This window comes from Macaca nemestrina, chromosome 14 (genome assembly GCF_043159975.1).
Source record: "Macaca nemestrina isolate mMacNem1 chromosome 14, mMacNem.hap1, whole genome shotgun sequence".
Lineage (NCBI taxonomy): Eukaryota > Metazoa > Chordata > Mammalia > Primates > Cercopithecidae > Macaca > Macaca nemestrina.
In genome coordinates, this window is record NC_092138.1 from 85,750,471 (window position 1) to 85,769,652 (window position 19,182).

The following is a 19,182-nucleotide window of genomic DNA, read 5'->3' on the forward strand; positions in this document are numbered from 1 at the left end:
TGCAAACAATTAAAAACTTGTAGAAATGAACAATTTTGGAACTATGCCTAGTAGATAAGTCTTAGATGTGATGATCATAGCAGTTCTTCTTTCTGATCCGAGGACATTCATCTGAAGTTGTATCATCAGCTGTTTTCTTATTTATTTCACAGCCCTAGTATAAGAGCATCTTTAGGATACAGTCATAGCATCTGGCATAAGATCTGGCAAAGAGGAAGCACCTTCTTTGGCAGATGTGTGCAGAATGACTGTTCCATGAATTGTAAAAGGCAGGGCTCTCCAAAGACCAGCTCCTCTGATCCTTGGGAATGGATGCTACTCTGACTTATGAAAGGAACAACTTGCAGGTTTGCTATCTGCAGAAGATACTTTGTGGCAGGGAGGCTCCCTGGGCATGGAATATCTGAGCCAAACTCTGTAACTCACAAGATAGTCTTGAACAGGTCATTTGCTCTCTGAAAGCCTCTGCTTCCCTACTAGGACTTTGAGCATAGGGCCCACTATACCAGCTTGGTGGGAAGACCATTTGTGATTTCGAATGTGGATGGGCTTTGTAAACACTGGCATGATGAAGGAGAAAGAAAGAGACTTTGAGCTCATGTTGGACTCTGACAATAAAAGGACCACACACTTATATGGGCCACATGCTGGGCTAGGAGTTCAAATGCAACACCTCACGAACCCTTGCAAGGTCCTGGTGACAGAGGGATTATTATTAATCGCCCTGTATAAATGAAGAAGGTAAAGATTATAGGATGGAAGTAGCGTTCTTAAGGCCCACCTAGCAAGTGATAGAAATGGGGATTGAATCCAGATGGGCTCCCTCCTTTCCTTTCACTGGGATGCTCATTACCCTCCCATACTTGCTTTCATCAGGCTTCCAAGTAGTAACAGTGAATCAATTCTTTTCAGAAGTTTGTTTGAAAATTTTAAGGTAGAAGTCAAAGGGGAGGTCGAGGGTTGATTTGGTCAAAGTTAGATCTCAAGGCTGGGTTGCACCCAGGGCCTCCTTACTTGTAGTGAAGATGGTCTGGATCATATTGCTCCTTAGGGGCCCATTGAGTGCCTGGATCTTGGCGGTGTAGTGGGAGGATGGGCTTAGGTCTACCAGGCTGTAGGAGGTGGTGTCTGGACCCACAATGACTTCCTAAGAGCAGAAGAAAGAATATAATGGCTTTTGGTCACAGAAATTCTCAGGGTATAGATAACAAGTCATTCTGTTTATAAGTTCATTTACCCATCCATTCACTTATTTACTCGACAAGAATTCATTGAGTACCCACTCTGTGCCAGGCTCCATGTGCGCTGCTGAGATATTAGAGATGGGGAGAGTGCAGCACAAGCAAAGGTCCTTGGGCCAGAAGGTGCAGAGCAAGTTAAAATAAATGAGGAGGGAGGGACTGCATCTGGTAAGCATGAGAGCACAGCTGTAGACTCCAGGGCTGAGGCTACCACCTGCCCAAGGCCCTGCCAAACTACGTTGGGAGAATGGGATTGTAATGGTTAATTTTATATGTTAAATTGGCTAGCCATGGGGCCCAGATATTTGGTCAAATATTATTCTATGTTTCTGTGAAGGTGTTTTTTTCTTTTTTTCGGATGAGATTAATATTTAAATCAGTAAACTTTGAATAAAGCAGATTTAAAACATAAAATGAATTAATATAAGGAGGCAATAAGTGACCTCAACCATACTTACTTCAGGTGTTAGAACAGTGGAAAATGTTACTAGATTATGAAGGGCCTTTAAACGACAAGCTTTGAAACTTACAGTTTATCATTAAAGGGAGTGAGGATCCCCATAAGGTATAAATGCTAAGCTTTGGAACTTGAAGTTTATTATTATAAGGAATGGGGAGTCTTGAAAGATGTTTGGACATGCCAATGACATAAACCAAGCTGTGCTTTAAGAAGCTTAATCTGGTGGCAAGATGAATCACACAGGGTAAGGGACTTTGAGGTCAGTTAGGTCAGTGGTCGCTAAATATAGTTCTTTATCGCTCTGAGAAGCTTTAAAACAATATGATGCCTGGGCCTCATCTCAGACTGACTGAATCGTCAGAGCCAGAAGTTGGGCCTGACTATATTTAAGAAACTTCCCAAGTGATTCGAATGTGCAGTCAGTTTGGGGATCTCTTGTGTTAGGAGATGATTAGAATAGCCCCATAGGCGTGGTATGATGAAAACTTAAGCTGACCCCATGTGTCTCTCTTCTAGAACAGGGATATCCATGAGAGACAGATGTTGACCAACTCTAACTACACTTACAGTCTGTGGCTGGTCTCTGGGCTGCCGTACAGAGGAGGTGATTGGTTTCAGTTTACAGGAGGTCCTCTTTCCACATCCTCTTGCTAGCTTCCAATTCTTTTCAGCAAATGACCTTAGTGTCTGGGATTGGAATTCAACCTACACTCCTAGTAAACCAAACACAACGCTGTTCTCTACAATCTGCAAACAGTCAGCTGAGTTTGGGCAGTTATGAATCAGTGCAGATGCCCCGGAAGGTTCTCCTGTATCCTGGGAACTGGTAAGGTACCTTATCCTGTTTTTTTCAATGGGAGAATTGAGCTTCAGAGAAGCTAAAAGACTTGCTCTCATTCCATAAATTGTTGGAGGCAGAGGATGCTCTTCCATCCCGGTTTCCTAACACCCTGTCCAGGACTCTTTTCTCCTATACCAGGTTGATTTTTTTTTTTTTTTCTAAGACATATAAAGCTGGTGAATGGACCTGCAGAAAAGTAAACTGGGATGAGTGCTTGTTTAATACCCAGAGGCCTTTATGCAGCCCCCCAGTTCTACTCCCTGGGGGAAAGATCAACTGTCAGGGATAAAGCTGGACTCATTGCATTACTTAGGAATGCAATTACCTGGCAGCTCTCTAGGCTTCTGTGCAAAGCCATTTTCTAGGCAATTAGGGTACTCTAGATCAAAATGAGATTCATGATTCAGGTAAACACAGAACCCTAGAATGCCTGACCAGGAGAAGACCTCAAAGATGGGTAAGTTCAAGACATTCCTTTTACAGATGGGAACACTGACACCCAGAGAAGATAAAGGACTTGCTTTAGCTCACACAGTGAGATAGTTCATTGTTATATCAACTCCAGAAAGGGGCATGATAGTAATTAGCAATGTGTCCAGTTCTTGTTAAATATGACAGATTGGATATAGCCACTCATCTCTACTTGTTTCTGAAACCCACTAAAAAGAGAGCAGGAGAATGTGAGGTATAAATCCACAAAGATGAGGGGAATGGGAAAGGAGGCAGCACCAGGTGTGCCGTGTCAACAGAATCTTGGTAGATAGAAAATGAGTGGTAGAGAGACCGTGGAGGGGAATGAATGAAGAAGGCTGAGGTTAACTAAGGAGCATGGGCAGAGCTAGTCAGAGGCTGCTTGGTGCAAGTCACAGAGTCCAGCAAGTTTAGGAAAGGAATGTGTACAAAAGCAGAGATGTCTTTAAAGGCCAATGTGGAGTGTGGTTGAACAAAAGTTTGGTTTGTTTGATTTTTTGTAACAAATAGACTCTGAGATCTCCCCACTCCCTCCAACAGTCTAAATGACTGCCCTTTCCCATTCAGATGGTAGGCTGAGGTTTACTCTCTGGAGAGGATGAGACAGAGAGGAAGCTCCAGATTCAAATTCACTAGGCTCAGCCTTCAAGGAGGCCGAGGTGCTACACTGGAAACATAGTGAGATGAAAGTTTGTACACAGTGAAAGCCCAGGCTTTATGACACTGTTATTTGGGGGTTCCCCAAGAAAACTGTTGGGTACTTGCCCAACCATTCTGCAGGGAGCCACAAAGTTTACAAGCCCTGCCTGTGCAGGTGGAACTCCCAGTTAGCTCTTTCATTCCTAGTTCAAATACAAAAAGACAGACCATGATCAACAGACGTTGGGTGGATGTCTCCAATGTGAAAGACAGACACCCAAACCAAACCAAACCTAACAACAGCAGCAAAGCAAAGGAACTTGGAACAAACACTGTGCAGGATATAAAATAAAATACCAGCAAAATATTCTTAGAGATAAAGAGATGATGATATATGAAGCACAAACAAAATGCCAGAAAAACATCAATGTGTGGAGAATAAGCAAAAGATATTGGAAATATAAAGTAAGATAACCAAAATAAAAAATTCAATAACAAGTTTGGAAGGCAAAGTTTAGGAAATCTCCTTCACTTGTCTGAAGATCTAAAGTTATTTCAAATTAAAAGGTAAAAGAAAGAAAATTCTTGGATAGAGAATATAAATAATATAAACACTGGATAAAAACAGTATTAATAGTTGATATAAAAAGAACATGGTGAAACATATTACAATACATAACATAAAGATACCATCTGCAAGATAATACATATGGAAAACATGCAGAAGAACCTTTTGGCCTTTGTTCAACAAAATATTAAAGGATCAAGATTCCAGCTCCTAAAATGTCCTCAAGTCTTGTAAGCAGTGGTTCTTGATCTTGGCTGGCTATCAGAACTGGAGTGTGGTTAAAATGAAAGAGACTGGAGAGTATGATTCAGAAGGTCTGGCATGCCGTCCAGTCTCTACTGATTTTTGTTGTTTTTTTTTTTTTTTCCAGCTCCCCAGATGCACTGGGGTAGAAAAACAGCATCAGGTAATTCTTCTGTACTTTAAAGATCATGAAAATGCTTCAACTAGCATTAAGGAGTTGTTGTATACTTAAAATACCTTGACTGTGCCATCCACCGATTCATAGACCAGCAGGTAACCAGTGACTGATGCCCGGGGTGGTCGCCAGGTAAGGAGGGCAGTTTCTGACTGAACCTCAGTAGCAGTCAAGTCTCTTGGAGAATCCAGGTCTGGAGAAGATAGGACAATTAATATCGGATAAGGTCAGCAAATGTAGGGCAGAAATTCGGGCTAGGTATCAAGAAGACCGGGTTCAAGTCCTTTCCCTACTACTGAACTATGTGACCTTTGGCAAGAACCTCCTCTTTGTATAAATAAGGTGGTTGAGCCAGATGACCTCCAAAGATGAATTCCCTATGATTTATCTCGTCCTAAGGGCTGGATGTTTCTAGCTGGCCTTGGTTGGATTTAGAGAGAAATATACAGCTGTGAACATCATTATCAAGCCCCTTGTTTCTAAATAAGAGGACAGATGAATGCTAATATCAATACCCCGACAGACAGGATGGTTCCTCTGTTTTCCTGTTTGCTATAGTTTGTAAAACGCTCTCAATGTATAGAAACCTAACAAACATCTAGGAAAAACTGCCTAAAAAAATCTGCCTCTTCAAAAATATTTTCCTGCCTGGAACATGGATCATTAAATACTAGGTTTAGGGCCAGTGGGAACTGTTTTTCCACTTACAAAGCCCTCCTCTTAAAATCTTTTCCTTGCCCGTGGGGAAACCAAGGTCATTTCAGTTCAAAAGGAAATGGTGTGTTTCTTCAGGCCTTGACTGAGTGGGCACTGGTGAATTTAAGTGATGCTGATGTAATCACATTGCAAGGCCCTGACTTAAGAAAGAACTGGCTAGCAGTTCCCGTTTAAGATGCAGGCTGTGGGTGGGCATCTCAGAAGGGAGAGCTTCCAGCTCTCAGTGTCTTTGTACCTGTTGTGAACTTGGCAGTGACGGTTGAGCTCTTCTGGGGCCCTTTCTCTGCAAAGATTCTCAGTGTGTATTCCGTGGCAGGCTCGAGGTCGGTCAGAGCATACTCCACTGTGTTCCCGGACACCGTGCGTGTAATTTCTGGCACTAAACATGAAATACACATACCAAGGCAGTCACCTCTCACTGTCTGAGCCATGAGTGGGCTTGGAAAACCACATACACACCTCCTTCGAACATCAAAACTTTCAGTGACCCTGCGGAAAAGCAGGTCTGATTTCTGAAATGACTCACACTCTCTTTCTCTCTCTTGAGCACTCACCTCATGTGTAAAGGATTTATCATATGGAGACTTAATTTTTCCAGGCCCCAAATCAGAAGGAAGGGGAACTCGGGGTCAGGAGATTTTTTTCCCACATGGTACTGGCTGGAATCACTTTGCCACTGAGACCAAGGTAGAGGACGGTCGGAGGGACATTCCCAAGCCTTGTGCTGCCCAAGCTTAATTTGTCCTGGTGCATGCTCTCCTCTCTTTGTCACTTTTTCACATGCCTTTTTATAATTTACTAAATGTTATCAAGTCATTAGACTGAGGGGCCACAAAAATTGGACAGCAGGCTGGGCACGATGGTTCATGCCTGTAATCCCAGCACTTTGGGAGGCCAAGGCAGGTGGATCACGAGGTCAGGAGATGGAGACCATCCTGGCTAACATGGTGAAACCCCGTCTCTACTAAAAATACAAAAAATTAGCCGGGTGTGTTGGCAGGCACCTGTAGTCCCAGCTACTCGGGAGGCTGAGGCAGGAGAATGGCATGAACCCAGGAGGTGGAGGTTGCAGTGAGCCGAGATCACGTCACTGAGCTACAGCCTGGGTGACAGAGCGAGACTCCATCTCAAAAAAAAAAAAAAAAAAAAGAAAAAAATTGGACAGCGGTAGCTGCAACAGAGCCTGACCACTATGTCTCGGGCCTGCTGGGTCATGTCCAATGGTGGAAAGCAATACCGATCGCTGTGCCCAGGGGCATGTGTTTATTTCCTATTCACAGGTGACCAACCATCCTGGTTTGCCAGGGACTGAGGGGTTTCCTAGGTGTGGAACTTCCGGTGCTAAAACTGAGAAAGTACCAGGCAAGTGGGGACAAGTTGGTCACCTTACCTCATCATTTGTGAACACCCCCCCTCTTCTGAACCAAGCCCCTTGTTTGCCCTGAATCTGCAATCTCCATGGTTCCCATGAACTATACCTGATTCATTTTAGGTGTAACACCATCTTTCCTGACTCAGAAGAGTTTGCTCACAGGGACTATTTAAGAATCAAAGAGTAGAAAGAATAAATCCAGCATCCCTCCTCCCTGTCAGTTACCCACCCCCACCCGTGCTCTGTCCTCAAAAAGACCTCTCTTAGTTGGTTACCAGAACTGAATTAAAATTTTCAGAGCTCCAGGCACAGATGCTGCTGGCTGCTCATATTGTCACTGAGAGCAAAACAATACCAAACCATAAAATATGAAACTTACCTATACCTGGAAATTAAAATTATACAATTCTTTCTAGAGTAGATCATTACAAAATGATGGACGGGTTCATTGAAAAGGACTCTCTCTTTCTCCTGTCTCTTACTTACATTTGATTTTACTTTCTGGCGGCTGTAGTTTGCTGGTGCTCAAAACAAGTGTTTAATCTGCCAACTGGGTAAATTAGCACTGGTGGTTGCCAAACAAGAAAACATTTCTGATTTTTTTTTTGTGTGTGTGTGTGTGAGACAGAGCCTCCCTCTGTCGCTCAGGCTGGAGTGCGGTGGTGCGATCTCAGCTCACTGCAGCCTCCGCCTCCCAGGTTCAAGCAGCTCTCTTGCCTCAGCCTGCCGAGTAGCTGGGACTACAGGCATGCACCACCACACCCAGCTAATTTTTTTATTTTTAGAAGAAACGGGGTTTCACCATAGTGGCCAGGCTGGTCTCAAACTCCTGGCCTCAAGTGATCCACCTGCCTCGGCCTCCCAAAGTGCTGAATTACAGATGTAAGCCACTGTACCTGGCCTAAAATTTCAGACTTTTTAATAGAATCTGCTAAAACTAGCTACTTTTGTGATCTCTGAAAAGTTGAGACTCCTCAGTATGGCCTGAAATGGTCTGGTTAAGATTTTAGATTCTGGTTTTCTTCTTTGTAAAAGATGACAGCTGCTTCCTAAATGGGGTGTCTCACACTGGTGGGCAGAGAGACTAACAGGAGAGGAGGAATGGCCCAGGAAAACATGTACAGGCTGGAGATGTATTTTTATTTTTATTTTAAATGGCCTACCAGACTCCCTTGAGGTTTCAGTTGGGAGCCACAAGAACATTACTGGACTTTTCAACCTACCCATGCATTTTTATCATCCTGTACCAAATGTGGCAGGGAGAAGAGTGAACCGGAAGAGTTTACAGCAGGAAAGACACTCCTCCTTAGAGTGAGGAGAGACTTGGACAAAACCTTACCTTTCTCCCCTGTGTAGGAGATGACATAACTGTCCACAGTGGCAATGGCCGGCTGCCACCTGGCCAAGGCTTCCGAGTCAGTGATATTGGCTGTCACCAGGCCAGATGGGCCATCCAGAGCTGCAAAGAAAGATGGTGGACAGGAAGGAAGTCATTGGTTGGGACATCAGACCCCAGCTGCTCAGCTGTCCACACTGCTTATGGAGTCCTGATGTTAGGACAGTGTCAGCTGCATGGAATGGTTCAGAGACCTGAGCCTGCAGCCAGGCTGACCTGGCTTTGAGTAATGACTCCCTCCCTTGCTGGCTCAGTTACTTTGGGCCTCTATGTCCTCATGTGTAAAATAGGGATAGTAATTCTGGCTGGCTTCATGCTCCGTGTTATTTTGATTTTTCCATTATATTATTGGTGGAAAGAAGCTATGTAAACTGAACAGGGCTGAACACATGACAAGAATTGTTATAGTTTATATTACTTTCCTCAGGGAAAGAACTTACACAAACAGAGGGGACTTGCATAGTTAAGACTGCCTGTGCCTTTTTCTTCCCTTCCCTTCCTTCCTTCTTTCCTTTTTTTTTTACACAGTCTCACTCTGTCTCCCAGGCTGGAGTGCAGTGGTGTAATCTCCGCTCACTGCAACCTCTGCCTCTCAGGTTCAAGCAGTTCTCCTGCATCAGCCTACCAAGTAGCTGAGATTACAGGTGTGCGCTACCAAGCTGAGCTAACTTTTGTATTTTCAGGAGAGATGGGTTTCACCATGTTGGCTAGGCTGGTCTCAAACACCTGACCTCAGGTGATCCACCTGACTTGAACTCCCAAAGTGCTGAGATGGTGTGAACCACCACGCCTGGCCCCGAGCCTTTTCTGAGCTTTGAGTGGTATTTCTCATTAGATGGCTTGCAGAGAACATAAAGCCAGGCTCTGGAGGCCAGTGGTCCCGGGTTCTACCACGGCTTCTCTGCCTGGTGCCTCTGTGCCTTGGGAAAATTCATTTCCCTTCTCCAACTTCATTTTCTTTAGTTGCCAAAGGGTGACTGTTTAGTTAATAAAGACTAGCTAAGCAATGTGTGGTGTGTAAAATGTACCAGGGAAAGCTCTCAATAATTGAGTTGTTATTAAGATCTCTATTAAAGGTATTTGAAGTCGTAAGTACAGTTTTCAAATGACTTGTGCTGAGAAAGGATGGATATTCAAAGGGTATTTATCCCTGGTCTCTTTTAACTGACCTCTCCTACTACCCAACATCACTTTCTCAGAAGCCAACCTGAATCTGACCATTTCCTCTTGCTTTTGCACTTACTACTGAATTATGCCCATGCCAGCAGCCCTGGCGGGGGTGGAGGGAAGCTATCCTCAGCTCATTTCACAGAGAGGCACCTGAGCCTCGAGGGATGAAATGACTGGCTGGAGCCAGGATGTGGCAGGGCAATTGGGGAGCCCACATTGTCCACTCTGAGTTCCTTCCTGCTTCACTGTGCATGGATAGAATCTCCTTTAACTGGTGATGACAATGGGGCATTGGGAGGAACTACGTCCAGCTTTTGCCATCTGTTGCCGTGGAGAATCCATTGATGAAAGATTTCTTTGGGGAAATAAGGGCCTGTGAGGCAGGGTGGACGGGACTCTGGGTTCAGATGGGATGTTTTAATTGTGTGTTGTCAACTCTTTTAGGCTATGAGGATATTTTTAAAATTTCCTATGAGGCCCATTCTTTGTATCCCTTAATGAGTTGGACTGGATAATTGCTCATATATCAAAGGATAAATTGTTTAGAGACATGGCTGTCTGAAGAGAAATTTTCCACTTCATTCTCCTTCAATGCAATTCATTATTTTCCCCTCTTTACAGTGTACTGTACAAATCAGGTTATCCTAGGAAAGGAACTCTTTATTCTAGAAGGATAGAGAGTTTAGAGTCAGACCGACCTATGTTCAAATTTGGTTCCAGCCTTTACTAATTATGTAGGCTTGGCCAAGGTATTTCATTTCCCCAAGTCTCAGTTGTCTCCTCTGTAAAATGGGGATGATAATAGCTGTGGGGATTAAATGTGAAGGGTTTAGTAACAGTGCCTGGAATGCAGAAGCCACCAAATAGACAGGAGCTACTTTGTGGCTGTCACCATCACATGCTCATGTGAAGCACCTGCTTTGAAGGACCCTCACAAAGGTTCCAGGTAATAGGCGGAGAGGGGAAGGAGGTGGTGGGCTAATGTGAACAATTGCATTTACAGATGCTTTACAAATACAGCTTCATGTGATCCTTACCATACCCTGTGAGTGAAGCAGAATTGTGTCTGTTTTATAGAGGAGGAAAGTGGACCCTAGTAAAATGGACTGATAGCTCATGTAGTTGGTAGAATTTGGATATTAATTCAGGTAAGTATGACGCCCAAACTTGGACTTTTTCTTTCACAATAGTCCAGGAAATGGAGGCCCAACAAGGTTAAGGTTACCCAGCTCACCAGAGGCTGGGATGGGCCAGAAGAGAGGAATCTGGCATTCCAAATCCAGTTCACTTTCCACTAGGATCTCATAAACAAACCCCCCCTTTTTTTCCAGCTGCTGAGTCATGAGCTACAAGGTTGAAGGTGAGAAATGACGTAGGATGCACAAGTGACCTCTGAAAAACAGTAACACACACACACACATACACACAACCCCACCAACTCACCTGTGGTGAACGACCCTGAGACAGGTTCACTTTCCTCAAAGCCCTTCATGGCAATGATGTTGACAAGGTACTCCACCCCAGGTACGAGTTTCACCAGCCTGGTCTGAGTCTTGGTTCCATCCACAGTTACCATGGAGGGTGTACCTGGAACACAGTAAAAGCAAGATGAGGAATAATGAACCTCATGCTTTTTCCATTGGTGCAGATGCCAAAAACAAAGCCAGGAGGTGGGAAAAAAAATGTGAAGTCACAACGTACTAAAAATGGCAAGTTTCCATTCAGTAGAGAGCTGGCATGTTGTGCAAATTTTATTTTATTATTTTTCCCCACAAAGAATATGGGAAGCCTACTATGTAACATTTATCAGATCTATTTCACCCATTATCTTGGCTTAGGATTATACAGACTCCCTTACTGGAGGAAATTCTTCTTAAGAAAAGATAGTTGATCATAGTCAAGTTTGTGCTGCAGTTTATATTAATAAACACAGAAATTGTATTTCTTAGAATTTGGGGGCTAGTGAAGAGCTTGCACATCAGCTGGTCAGACTTCCCATAGAGATGAAATAGCATTCCTGTGAAGAGGTTATTAACCATCCTCTCTTTACACACTTCCAGCAACAGGTAGCTTACCACCTGCCAGAGTGTCTTTAGGCAGATTTGACTGGGCCTCCTCCCTGTGGTCTCTATTATAGCCCATGTGCTTTGAATTAGAATTCACAAATTTTCTAAGGCACAACTTGCCATCATTTACTGAGACAGACAGATTTGGTACCTAAAGGAAAAATTCACATACATCCAAGACTAGCTTTTCAGATGAGTGTGCTCAGGGAGAGAAATGTCAATATATTTAGAGTCTTTTGTCATTGTGTGCAAACAATACTAGAGATGTATTTCTCATGGAATTTTATAATTTCAAGACTAAAAAAGGTCTTGTTCAAATGACCCTTCACAAGATAGTTTCTTCTAAGAATCTCATAGCACTTTATAAATGAGATCTCTTCCCTCCAGATGGTCTCACAAATAAAGAATTCATTTTCTTCGATCATGATATTGGGGTGATGAAAATTATCAGGGTCTCTTTCATGGATCCATCCAAACCCACAACACTCCTCCTCTCTCTCCCCTTTCTGAGTCTCCTACCTCCTGTAATGGGCACATAGGTAATCCGGAAGCTCTCCACCTGGGCAGTGGGTGCCCTCCAGCTGACAGTAGCCGAATTTTCAGTGATGTCCGAGAAAATGACTTCCTTTGGAGAGCCCATGGCTGTGAAGAAGAAAACAAAAGAGAAACCCAGAAACAGTTAACTATCTTGTTCATCAATGGTTCTTCTTGAATTCCTTATTTAGAAAAACTCAGTGCTTAGAATTCATGTCTCAGCCAAGCCCTTAGGATGGAGAATGTGGTGATCTGTGGTTAAGTTGTGACTTGCTAGGACCAACTGTTGTTTCATTTCAGTTATAGGGCCCAGGGTTGTAGAAGAGTAATTTGGTTTAATTCAAGGAGAGTGATAGCACCATAGCTGACTTCCAAGGAATTGAGGGAAAATGGTTTCCCAGATTGGAATATGTCCCCCTTTCATTTTTGATTTTTAACATTTTCTTAAATCTTTGCTTTCTAGTTCCTTTTATTAAATAATACTAAGACTTGACAACTGTACAGTTCTTTGCAATTTATAAGGCTTAATCCTCACATAGAAACCACTGAGAAGATGTGATTGTAGCCATTTTACAGAGGACCAAACCAAAGTTTCCATGAACATTCTTGTGATGCGATCTTTCTGGGTCCCAGGAGTAGGCAGCAGAGCCAAGCACAGCCTGGAATCCTGGAAACAATGTTCACACAGACACTGACCCGGACAAACCCATTCCTAGAACTGGAAGGAGGTCCAAAGCCAGGAGAACAACCTCAGGCCCATCACCAAAGCAAACACCCAGTGGACACTGGGTCTACCTGTGAGGAGAGCCATGCCCAGGGGAAGCTTCTGCCTCCCCAAATACCTCCCCTCAAAACCCAGTTTCCTTTGGCTTTTCTCTGTGTATTTTTTGGCTTCGATTTTTGCCCTCTTCAGCTGACCATGCCTACCCAGAGAATTCAGGAAACAATTTTCAGGCTCTGGGGAGCTCACTTCCTCATCTTTTCCCCTCTCCAACCCACAGGGATTATTACATGCTAAAACCCACAGAAATTCAGAAAGGGTTTTTTTTTTCTTCCCCTTTCTGTATTTTTCTCTCATCCAAGACATCTCCTCCTACAGCTTTCTTCTGTGGCCTGGTAGCCACCCCCAGACTCTGTGGCTGCCTGGGTTTTTGCCCTGTCCATGGAAAGTTTCAGAAACCACATGGGTCTCTGGAGCCTGAAAGATCTTAATTGTCCAAATACCACTGAGAGGCTGCGTGACCCGGGGCAGGTCCCTTCACTTCTGTGAACCTCATTTGCTCCATCTGTCCAGAGGGAAAAGTGGTACCCACCCACAGGGATGTTTTGAGGATTAGCAGAGATAACAAATGTGAAACGCTCAGCACAGCATCTGGCATGCAGTGAGAATTCAGTAAATATGATTGCCCTCTCTTTATATTCTTTCCCATGTCCCTCTTTCCTCCATGGGCCATAATAGACTTTAAGGTGTCCCCTACGAAAGATCGAGATGAGGCTACTGGGAAAAAACAAAAAACCAGTGAGGTGTATAAACTCAGGCACTGAGGACCTCCCTCTGCCAACCTGGCATACTCACACTTTTGCTCCGACTGAAAACCTCCTTGGTGTAGGTACATTTTAGTAAGTGTATCATATGGCCAAACACATTAATAGCTAACATGGTTACTGTGGGTAAAGAAATTCTGCTAAATACTTGATATTCATGATCTTATTTAAATCTCGTGGCTGACCTTTGAGTTAAATTCTATTTTCCAGATGAGGGAATTGAGGTAGAGCCATGATTAAATTCCAAGGACACTGCCCCACGGTTGTTGGCTTAACCAACAGGTAGCACCGTCTTTCACTGCCCTTTCTACTGCCCTGGGCACCCAGGGCTGGCAGCTTCTGCTGTGGAGAGGTACCTTGTGAGTGACAGGAAGAGCTACAGCAGGGCCTTCTCAGGAGGAACAGGGATAGGACATTACAGAGAAGAGTTTACAATGGTATGAGGGAGGAAGAAAGGAGAGGAGAAAGGATTAAAAAAAAAAAAACACAAAAGGGGAAATTTATAAACTTGATGAGGTGAAGATAGAAATTAGGCATCTTCTGTGCTCAAGAGCCCCCTTTCCTGTCTTCTGGTCCTGGAGCACAGGCATGTAGAGACACACACACACACACACACACACAATTGCACACACATGTGGGCGCCTGTCTTTGGCTGTAAACTACAAGGCTCTAGAGAAGAAAATGAAAGAGAGGGCTTTCCAAAAGAGCAGGGTCTGCCTTGCCTTTTTTTTTGTTGTTCTTAAAAAAAATTTTAATTCATGATTATTCATTCTCTTTTTTGCTTTAGAACTGCAGGGCTTCTAGAAAAAAAAGATCAGCAAAACAAATCAATGATCAGAAGTAAACTTTGAAGAGTACTGTTTACAAACCAAGATCAAAATCAAGGCTCTGTCTCTGATCTGGAGTCGTTTTATGGGCAGCCACAGGGAGGAGGATACTGAGACCTGCATCCCAGGATAGAGTGTCCCTGTTAATAAGAAACAGGATTTTTCCCTCTTACTAGGTTGCTGCCTGGATTCTAGCATTTTCTCCAAGTCTATAAATACTGATTATTATTTTTACATGGGTGGTTTGTTGCCACTTGTTAGGTCTTGAAAACCTGACAATATAGAATATCTATCTTTAGACAAAAAGGAGAGGTTTTGGCAAATGTCATGCCTATACCTGGCAGAGATGGCAAGCAGCTATAGGCATTGATTTTCTCTCATCCAGACAGCTCATTTTTAATACTATTAGAATAAACTGGTCATTGGGTTTTACTCCAAATCTAGCTCTATGACCATAGAAAAATAATCTCATCATTCTGGTCCTCAGAGTCTTCATGCACAAACAGAAGAGGTTGAGCTACATCACCTCTCAGGTCCCTTTTATCTCTCCTGGTGATTTTGTGGTTCTGTCCCCTGGTTCCCTTTGAAGCAGCTGTCTCCAGCAAATGCTATGTCTCTGTATCTCCCTCAATTTCATGAAAGAATATACTCTACTTGTTGGAGGTCTTTCCTTTTCTCTTTAAAAAGTCATGTTCATCTTAGTATTATTATTATAAAGAATCATATTATTACTACTGTTATTATTACTATTAGTTGAGACAGGGTCTTGCTCTGTCATCCAGGTGGGAGTGCAGTGGCATGAACACGGCTCACTACAGCCTTGATCTCCTGGACTCAAGAGATCTTCCTGCCTCAGTCTCCAAAGTAGCTGGTATGAGGCACCACATCTGGCTAATTTTTTAATTGTTTTTTTTTTTTTTTTTTTTTTTTTTTTTTTTTTTTGTACGGGCAGGATCTTACTATGTTGCTTAGGCTGGTCTCAAATTCCTGGACTCAAGTGATCCTCCTCCGGTCTCAGCCTCCTAAAATACTGGGATTACAAGTGTGAGCCATCACACTGGGCCTAAGAGTCATATTATTTATTTTTTTTATTTTTATTTTTTTTGAGACGGAGTCTCGCTCTGTCGCCCAGGCTGGAGTGCAGTCGCCGGGTCTCAGCTCACTGCAAGCTCCGCCTCCCGGGTTCACGCCATTCTCCGGCCTCAGCCTCCCGAGTAGCTGGGACTACAGGCGCCCGCCACCTCGCCTGGCTAGTTTTTTGTATTTCTTAATAGAGACGGGGTTTCACCGTGTTAGCCAGGATGGTTTCGATTTCCTGACCTCGTGATCCGCCCGTCTCGGCCTCCCAAAGTGCTGGGATTACAGGCTTGAGCCAGCGCGCCCGGCCGAGAGTCATATTATTAACCATCTTTTTTTTTTTTTCCTGGAAAAAAGTGATTAAACTCCAAGGACACTCTAGGTGCCTTTCAGAGTTGTTATGAGTATCAAAGTTAGAGAGCTTCATAAACAGTAGCATGTTAATCTTGCCAGCTCTCTCCTTTATCCTTGCTGATCACCGTACTGATTATTCACATGTAGCATTTTATAAATGTTAATCTTTTTAGGTAGAGGTGCCGCTTCTCCATTATCTCTCTGCTTGGTGTAGCTCAAATGTTTGGCCAAAGAAAAAGGAGGTGTATCTCTGGATAAAATATGATGAGATAACAGATAGAAGGAAGAATCTTTGGAACATAAAAAAAAGACGATAATTGTAACGATGATGATGCATTAATGATAATGTGAATAGCTCTCATTTGCTGAGCCCTTGCCATGTGCCAGGCCCTCCACTATGGGCTTTACATAAATTATCTCATTTAATCCTCACAACCCTATTAAGTAAATGGTATCATACTTTTTTTTGCATAAGGACTTAGCCAAATTGTCCAAGGTAACACAGTCTATAATTGAAAGAGCCAGGATCAGAGCACCAGCCTGCCTACATCCAAAGCTCCTGTGATTACTGAGCCCTGTGAGAAGAAGACCCCTGAGTCATGACTTTTCTCTGTTCTCTCTTGTTTATTTACAGTACCTGTTGTTGCTATAGCACTGACTGGCTGGGATCGCCTTCCTTTGCTTATTCCATACAGTTCAATTTCGTATTCAGTAGCCTCTCTGAGACCTGTTATGTCCCTGGTACGTTCGGGGGCAAGTAGGGTTATTTCCAGTGGCTCAGACTGCTTTTTGGTATCTCTGATTTTGAGAACAAAATTGTCGAAGACCCCTTCATCAGCTGTCCAGGACAGACGGAAACCGTCTGGGGTGGCATCTGAAACCAGAAGGTTGTCAACTTCTGGTTCGGCTTCTAGAGGGAGAGAAAATGGTGAGAGAAGGAGGAAAGACAATATCATTTACCAGTCCGTACAATCTTCTCTCCAGTGGGGGTATCAATAGGTAGTGATGCCCCGGCTTTCAGAGATAGAAGTGTCCTGAGATACCAAAAATAAAATCATTCAACATTAACAAGTCCAGTAGAGTCAGGAGAGGGGAATGATGGAGTAGACACATTCAATACAAATCAAGTATGTTTGCATATGTGAGTTTTGTCTAAAAGCAATTCTGTAAATCCACATCTGGACTCAGTATCGGCCCCTCCCACATATTATTAAATAAGTTCAAAGCCAGTAACTTGTTTACATTTGCTCTCTGTCTTCCAGTGGCTGAGTGCCCATCCCCTGCAAGACCCTTTTCTTTTCTTTTTGAAAAGACAAATAAACCAGCATTAATGATCTGTAGAGCTGCTCATGATGATACTGCTGATTACATTCCCCTTGAGGCTGCCCAAAATGGCTTTTAAAATGTTTTGGTCTTTTTGCTTTGTTCGTAGTGCTGTTTCATTAAAGAAGGCACCTACCCTTGACTTTTTTTTTTTTTTTTTGGCATTCTTTCTTGTTATTTTGTTAACTATTAGATAAATGTTCAGATGGTAGAACTGAAGTTGGAAACTTTTGTGCTACATATTGTGGACCTAGGGTTTCATCTTGTATTGCCTTAACTAGACAAAACTCAATGTCAATGTAGATGTAGAGCTGAGTTTCCCAAAGTGTGCTCAGAGCGAACTATTCCTGTTTGATCCTCTTCCTTAAAAAGTATCCTTTGTCAATTAAGTTTGGAAAATACTGCCTGGATAAGTACTTCTTGGAGATAATGCACGTTAGGGTGTTCTGAAAAGCCTTGCAGTTAAAGATCCTCTTTAACTTTGTTTAACTCAATCTTTCCAGACTTATTTGAACGTGGAATTTCCTCACCGAGTAGGACCTTTGAACATTCTGTGGAGCTAGTAATCTCTAGAAAGACTTTGGGAAACACAGATGTTTGACTGTTACAGTTGTTAATTTCTGTAGGAATCATTAGTCTTGAGAAAATTATGGATTTAGTCTGTGTTGCAGAGTCTCTCTGATATTAGTGATTACCAATAAAATAAGTTCACATTTGGTTTTCCAATGGTGAGCCCACTAGGTAAGTTTGTTAAGATCGTGGTTGAGACTTTGAGATGGCAAAGGTTTTAAATACGTTTTGGAAATATACTCATTGGTATATTTCTTTTGAGAAGGCTGAAATGTAGCTGGGGACCAGCCAGGTTGATCACAAGGGAAGATGATATGAGGTAAGCACACAAGAGCTATGGACAAGACAAGGTCTAAAGGATTTTGAATACAAAGCAGAAATATTTCGACCTTCTCATTTCTAGGGTGGGAGTGGGGCGTGTTCATTAGGTACATATGACAAGAGGGAGTATGGGGAGAAGGTGAAACAGTAGACCACATTTATGGATTAAGTAGGCAATATGAACAAAGATGTTAAAGTCATGGCGATCTGGCAGACAGATTACACAGAAGGGGACCAGGAAGAGGAACGAATGGCTCACTTGATTTGAAATACCTGTAACAATCTCAGCCCTCAAGGGCTTGGTTTGGTGCCCTTGGGTGAAGCCAGAGACCATAACCTCATAGCCAATGCCAGTTATGAGGCCTCTAAGCTCCAGCTTCCTCTGGGTTCCTGAAAGTGTAAATTCCTGGGGGTCCAGCAGCTTCCCAGAATCCACCACCGTTACTAGAAAGCTGTCAAAGGCATTCTCCGATGCCATCCAGGAAACTGTGAACCCGTAGGGATTAATGTCGGAAATGGTTAGGTTTTCCAGAAGGGGCAGGGCCTCTGAAAGAAGGGAGGAGTGAAAATAACTCAGGTTAGCAGCACTGACTCTGTCAGGATAGCACACGTTTCCAAGAACATCAATAGATACCCAAGTCCATCATTCAATTTGTGTTATATGCTCAGCAAATTAAAATTCAGCAAGAACTTATTGGGTGCCAGATAGGGTTATCTTGTGCAATTCTCTTAATAGCCTATGAGGTAGGTATTATTCTCATTTTACATGTGAGCGAACTAAGTTTCAAAGAAGTTGATTGACTTGGCTAAAGTTATAGGCTTGTAAGAAGAGATAGAGCAAAGTTTTTAGTTGGGTCTGACTCCAAAAGCCATGTAGTTCTCTATGCAAATAGGATGCATTGTGTTGAGTTTGGATCCCTTTGTCTACTTCCCACTGCTTTCAGGGTTTTTTTTTTCCAAGTATAATTTATTTCCGGTATACTTCTTGTGTTTCTATCCCACTTCTAGTGCACATTTTGAATCAAATTAATGAAGTCAATTAGTGACATATCCTCACAAGCTGAAATAAAGGGAGGAGGTAAGTTTTTTCTTATGTGTCAAAATTCATAGCTCATGGTTATAACCCACTAAGAAATTATAAGATTTGCTAAATCTTTTGCTGTTTATTTTCCTGGATAAAGTTAGAAAACAAGAACACATCTGGGTCTTAGTAAGTTCTGCCATCATCTTTCCTTCATTCATTCATTCACCAAACATGTATGTCCCAGGCAT

The 19,182-nt window shown here is 42.9% G+C and overlaps 1 protein-coding gene across 10 annotated transcripts in view; it reads right to left on the reverse strand.

The window, feature by feature from the left end:
- Positions 1-19,182, reverse strand: part of LOC105487096 (tenascin C) — a 98,500-nt gene that overhangs the window by 10,393 nt on the left and 68,925 nt on the right. For 5 of the 10 annotated variants that reach the window (XM_011750394.3, XM_071078238.1, XM_071078240.1 and 2 more), the window contains 8 exons: positions 18,184-18,456; positions 16,334-16,606; positions 11,879-12,001; positions 10,737-10,880; positions 8,067-8,186; positions 5,591-5,734; positions 4,701-4,831; positions 1,015-1,147 (listed from right to left, as the gene is read on the reverse strand). In XM_011750394.3, the coding sequence (XP_011748696.2) occupies positions 1,015-1,147; positions 4,701-4,831; positions 5,591-5,734; positions 8,067-8,186; positions 10,737-10,880; positions 11,879-12,001; positions 16,334-16,606; positions 18,184-18,456 (1,341 nt within the window). The remainder of the gene's footprint in view (positions 1-1,014; positions 1,148-4,700; positions 4,832-5,590; positions 5,735-8,066; positions 8,187-10,736; positions 10,881-11,878; positions 12,002-16,333; positions 16,607-18,183; positions 18,457-19,182) is intronic. The other 5 variants (XM_071078243.1, XM_011750396.2, XM_071078244.1 and 2 more) reach the window with 1 other exon arrangement.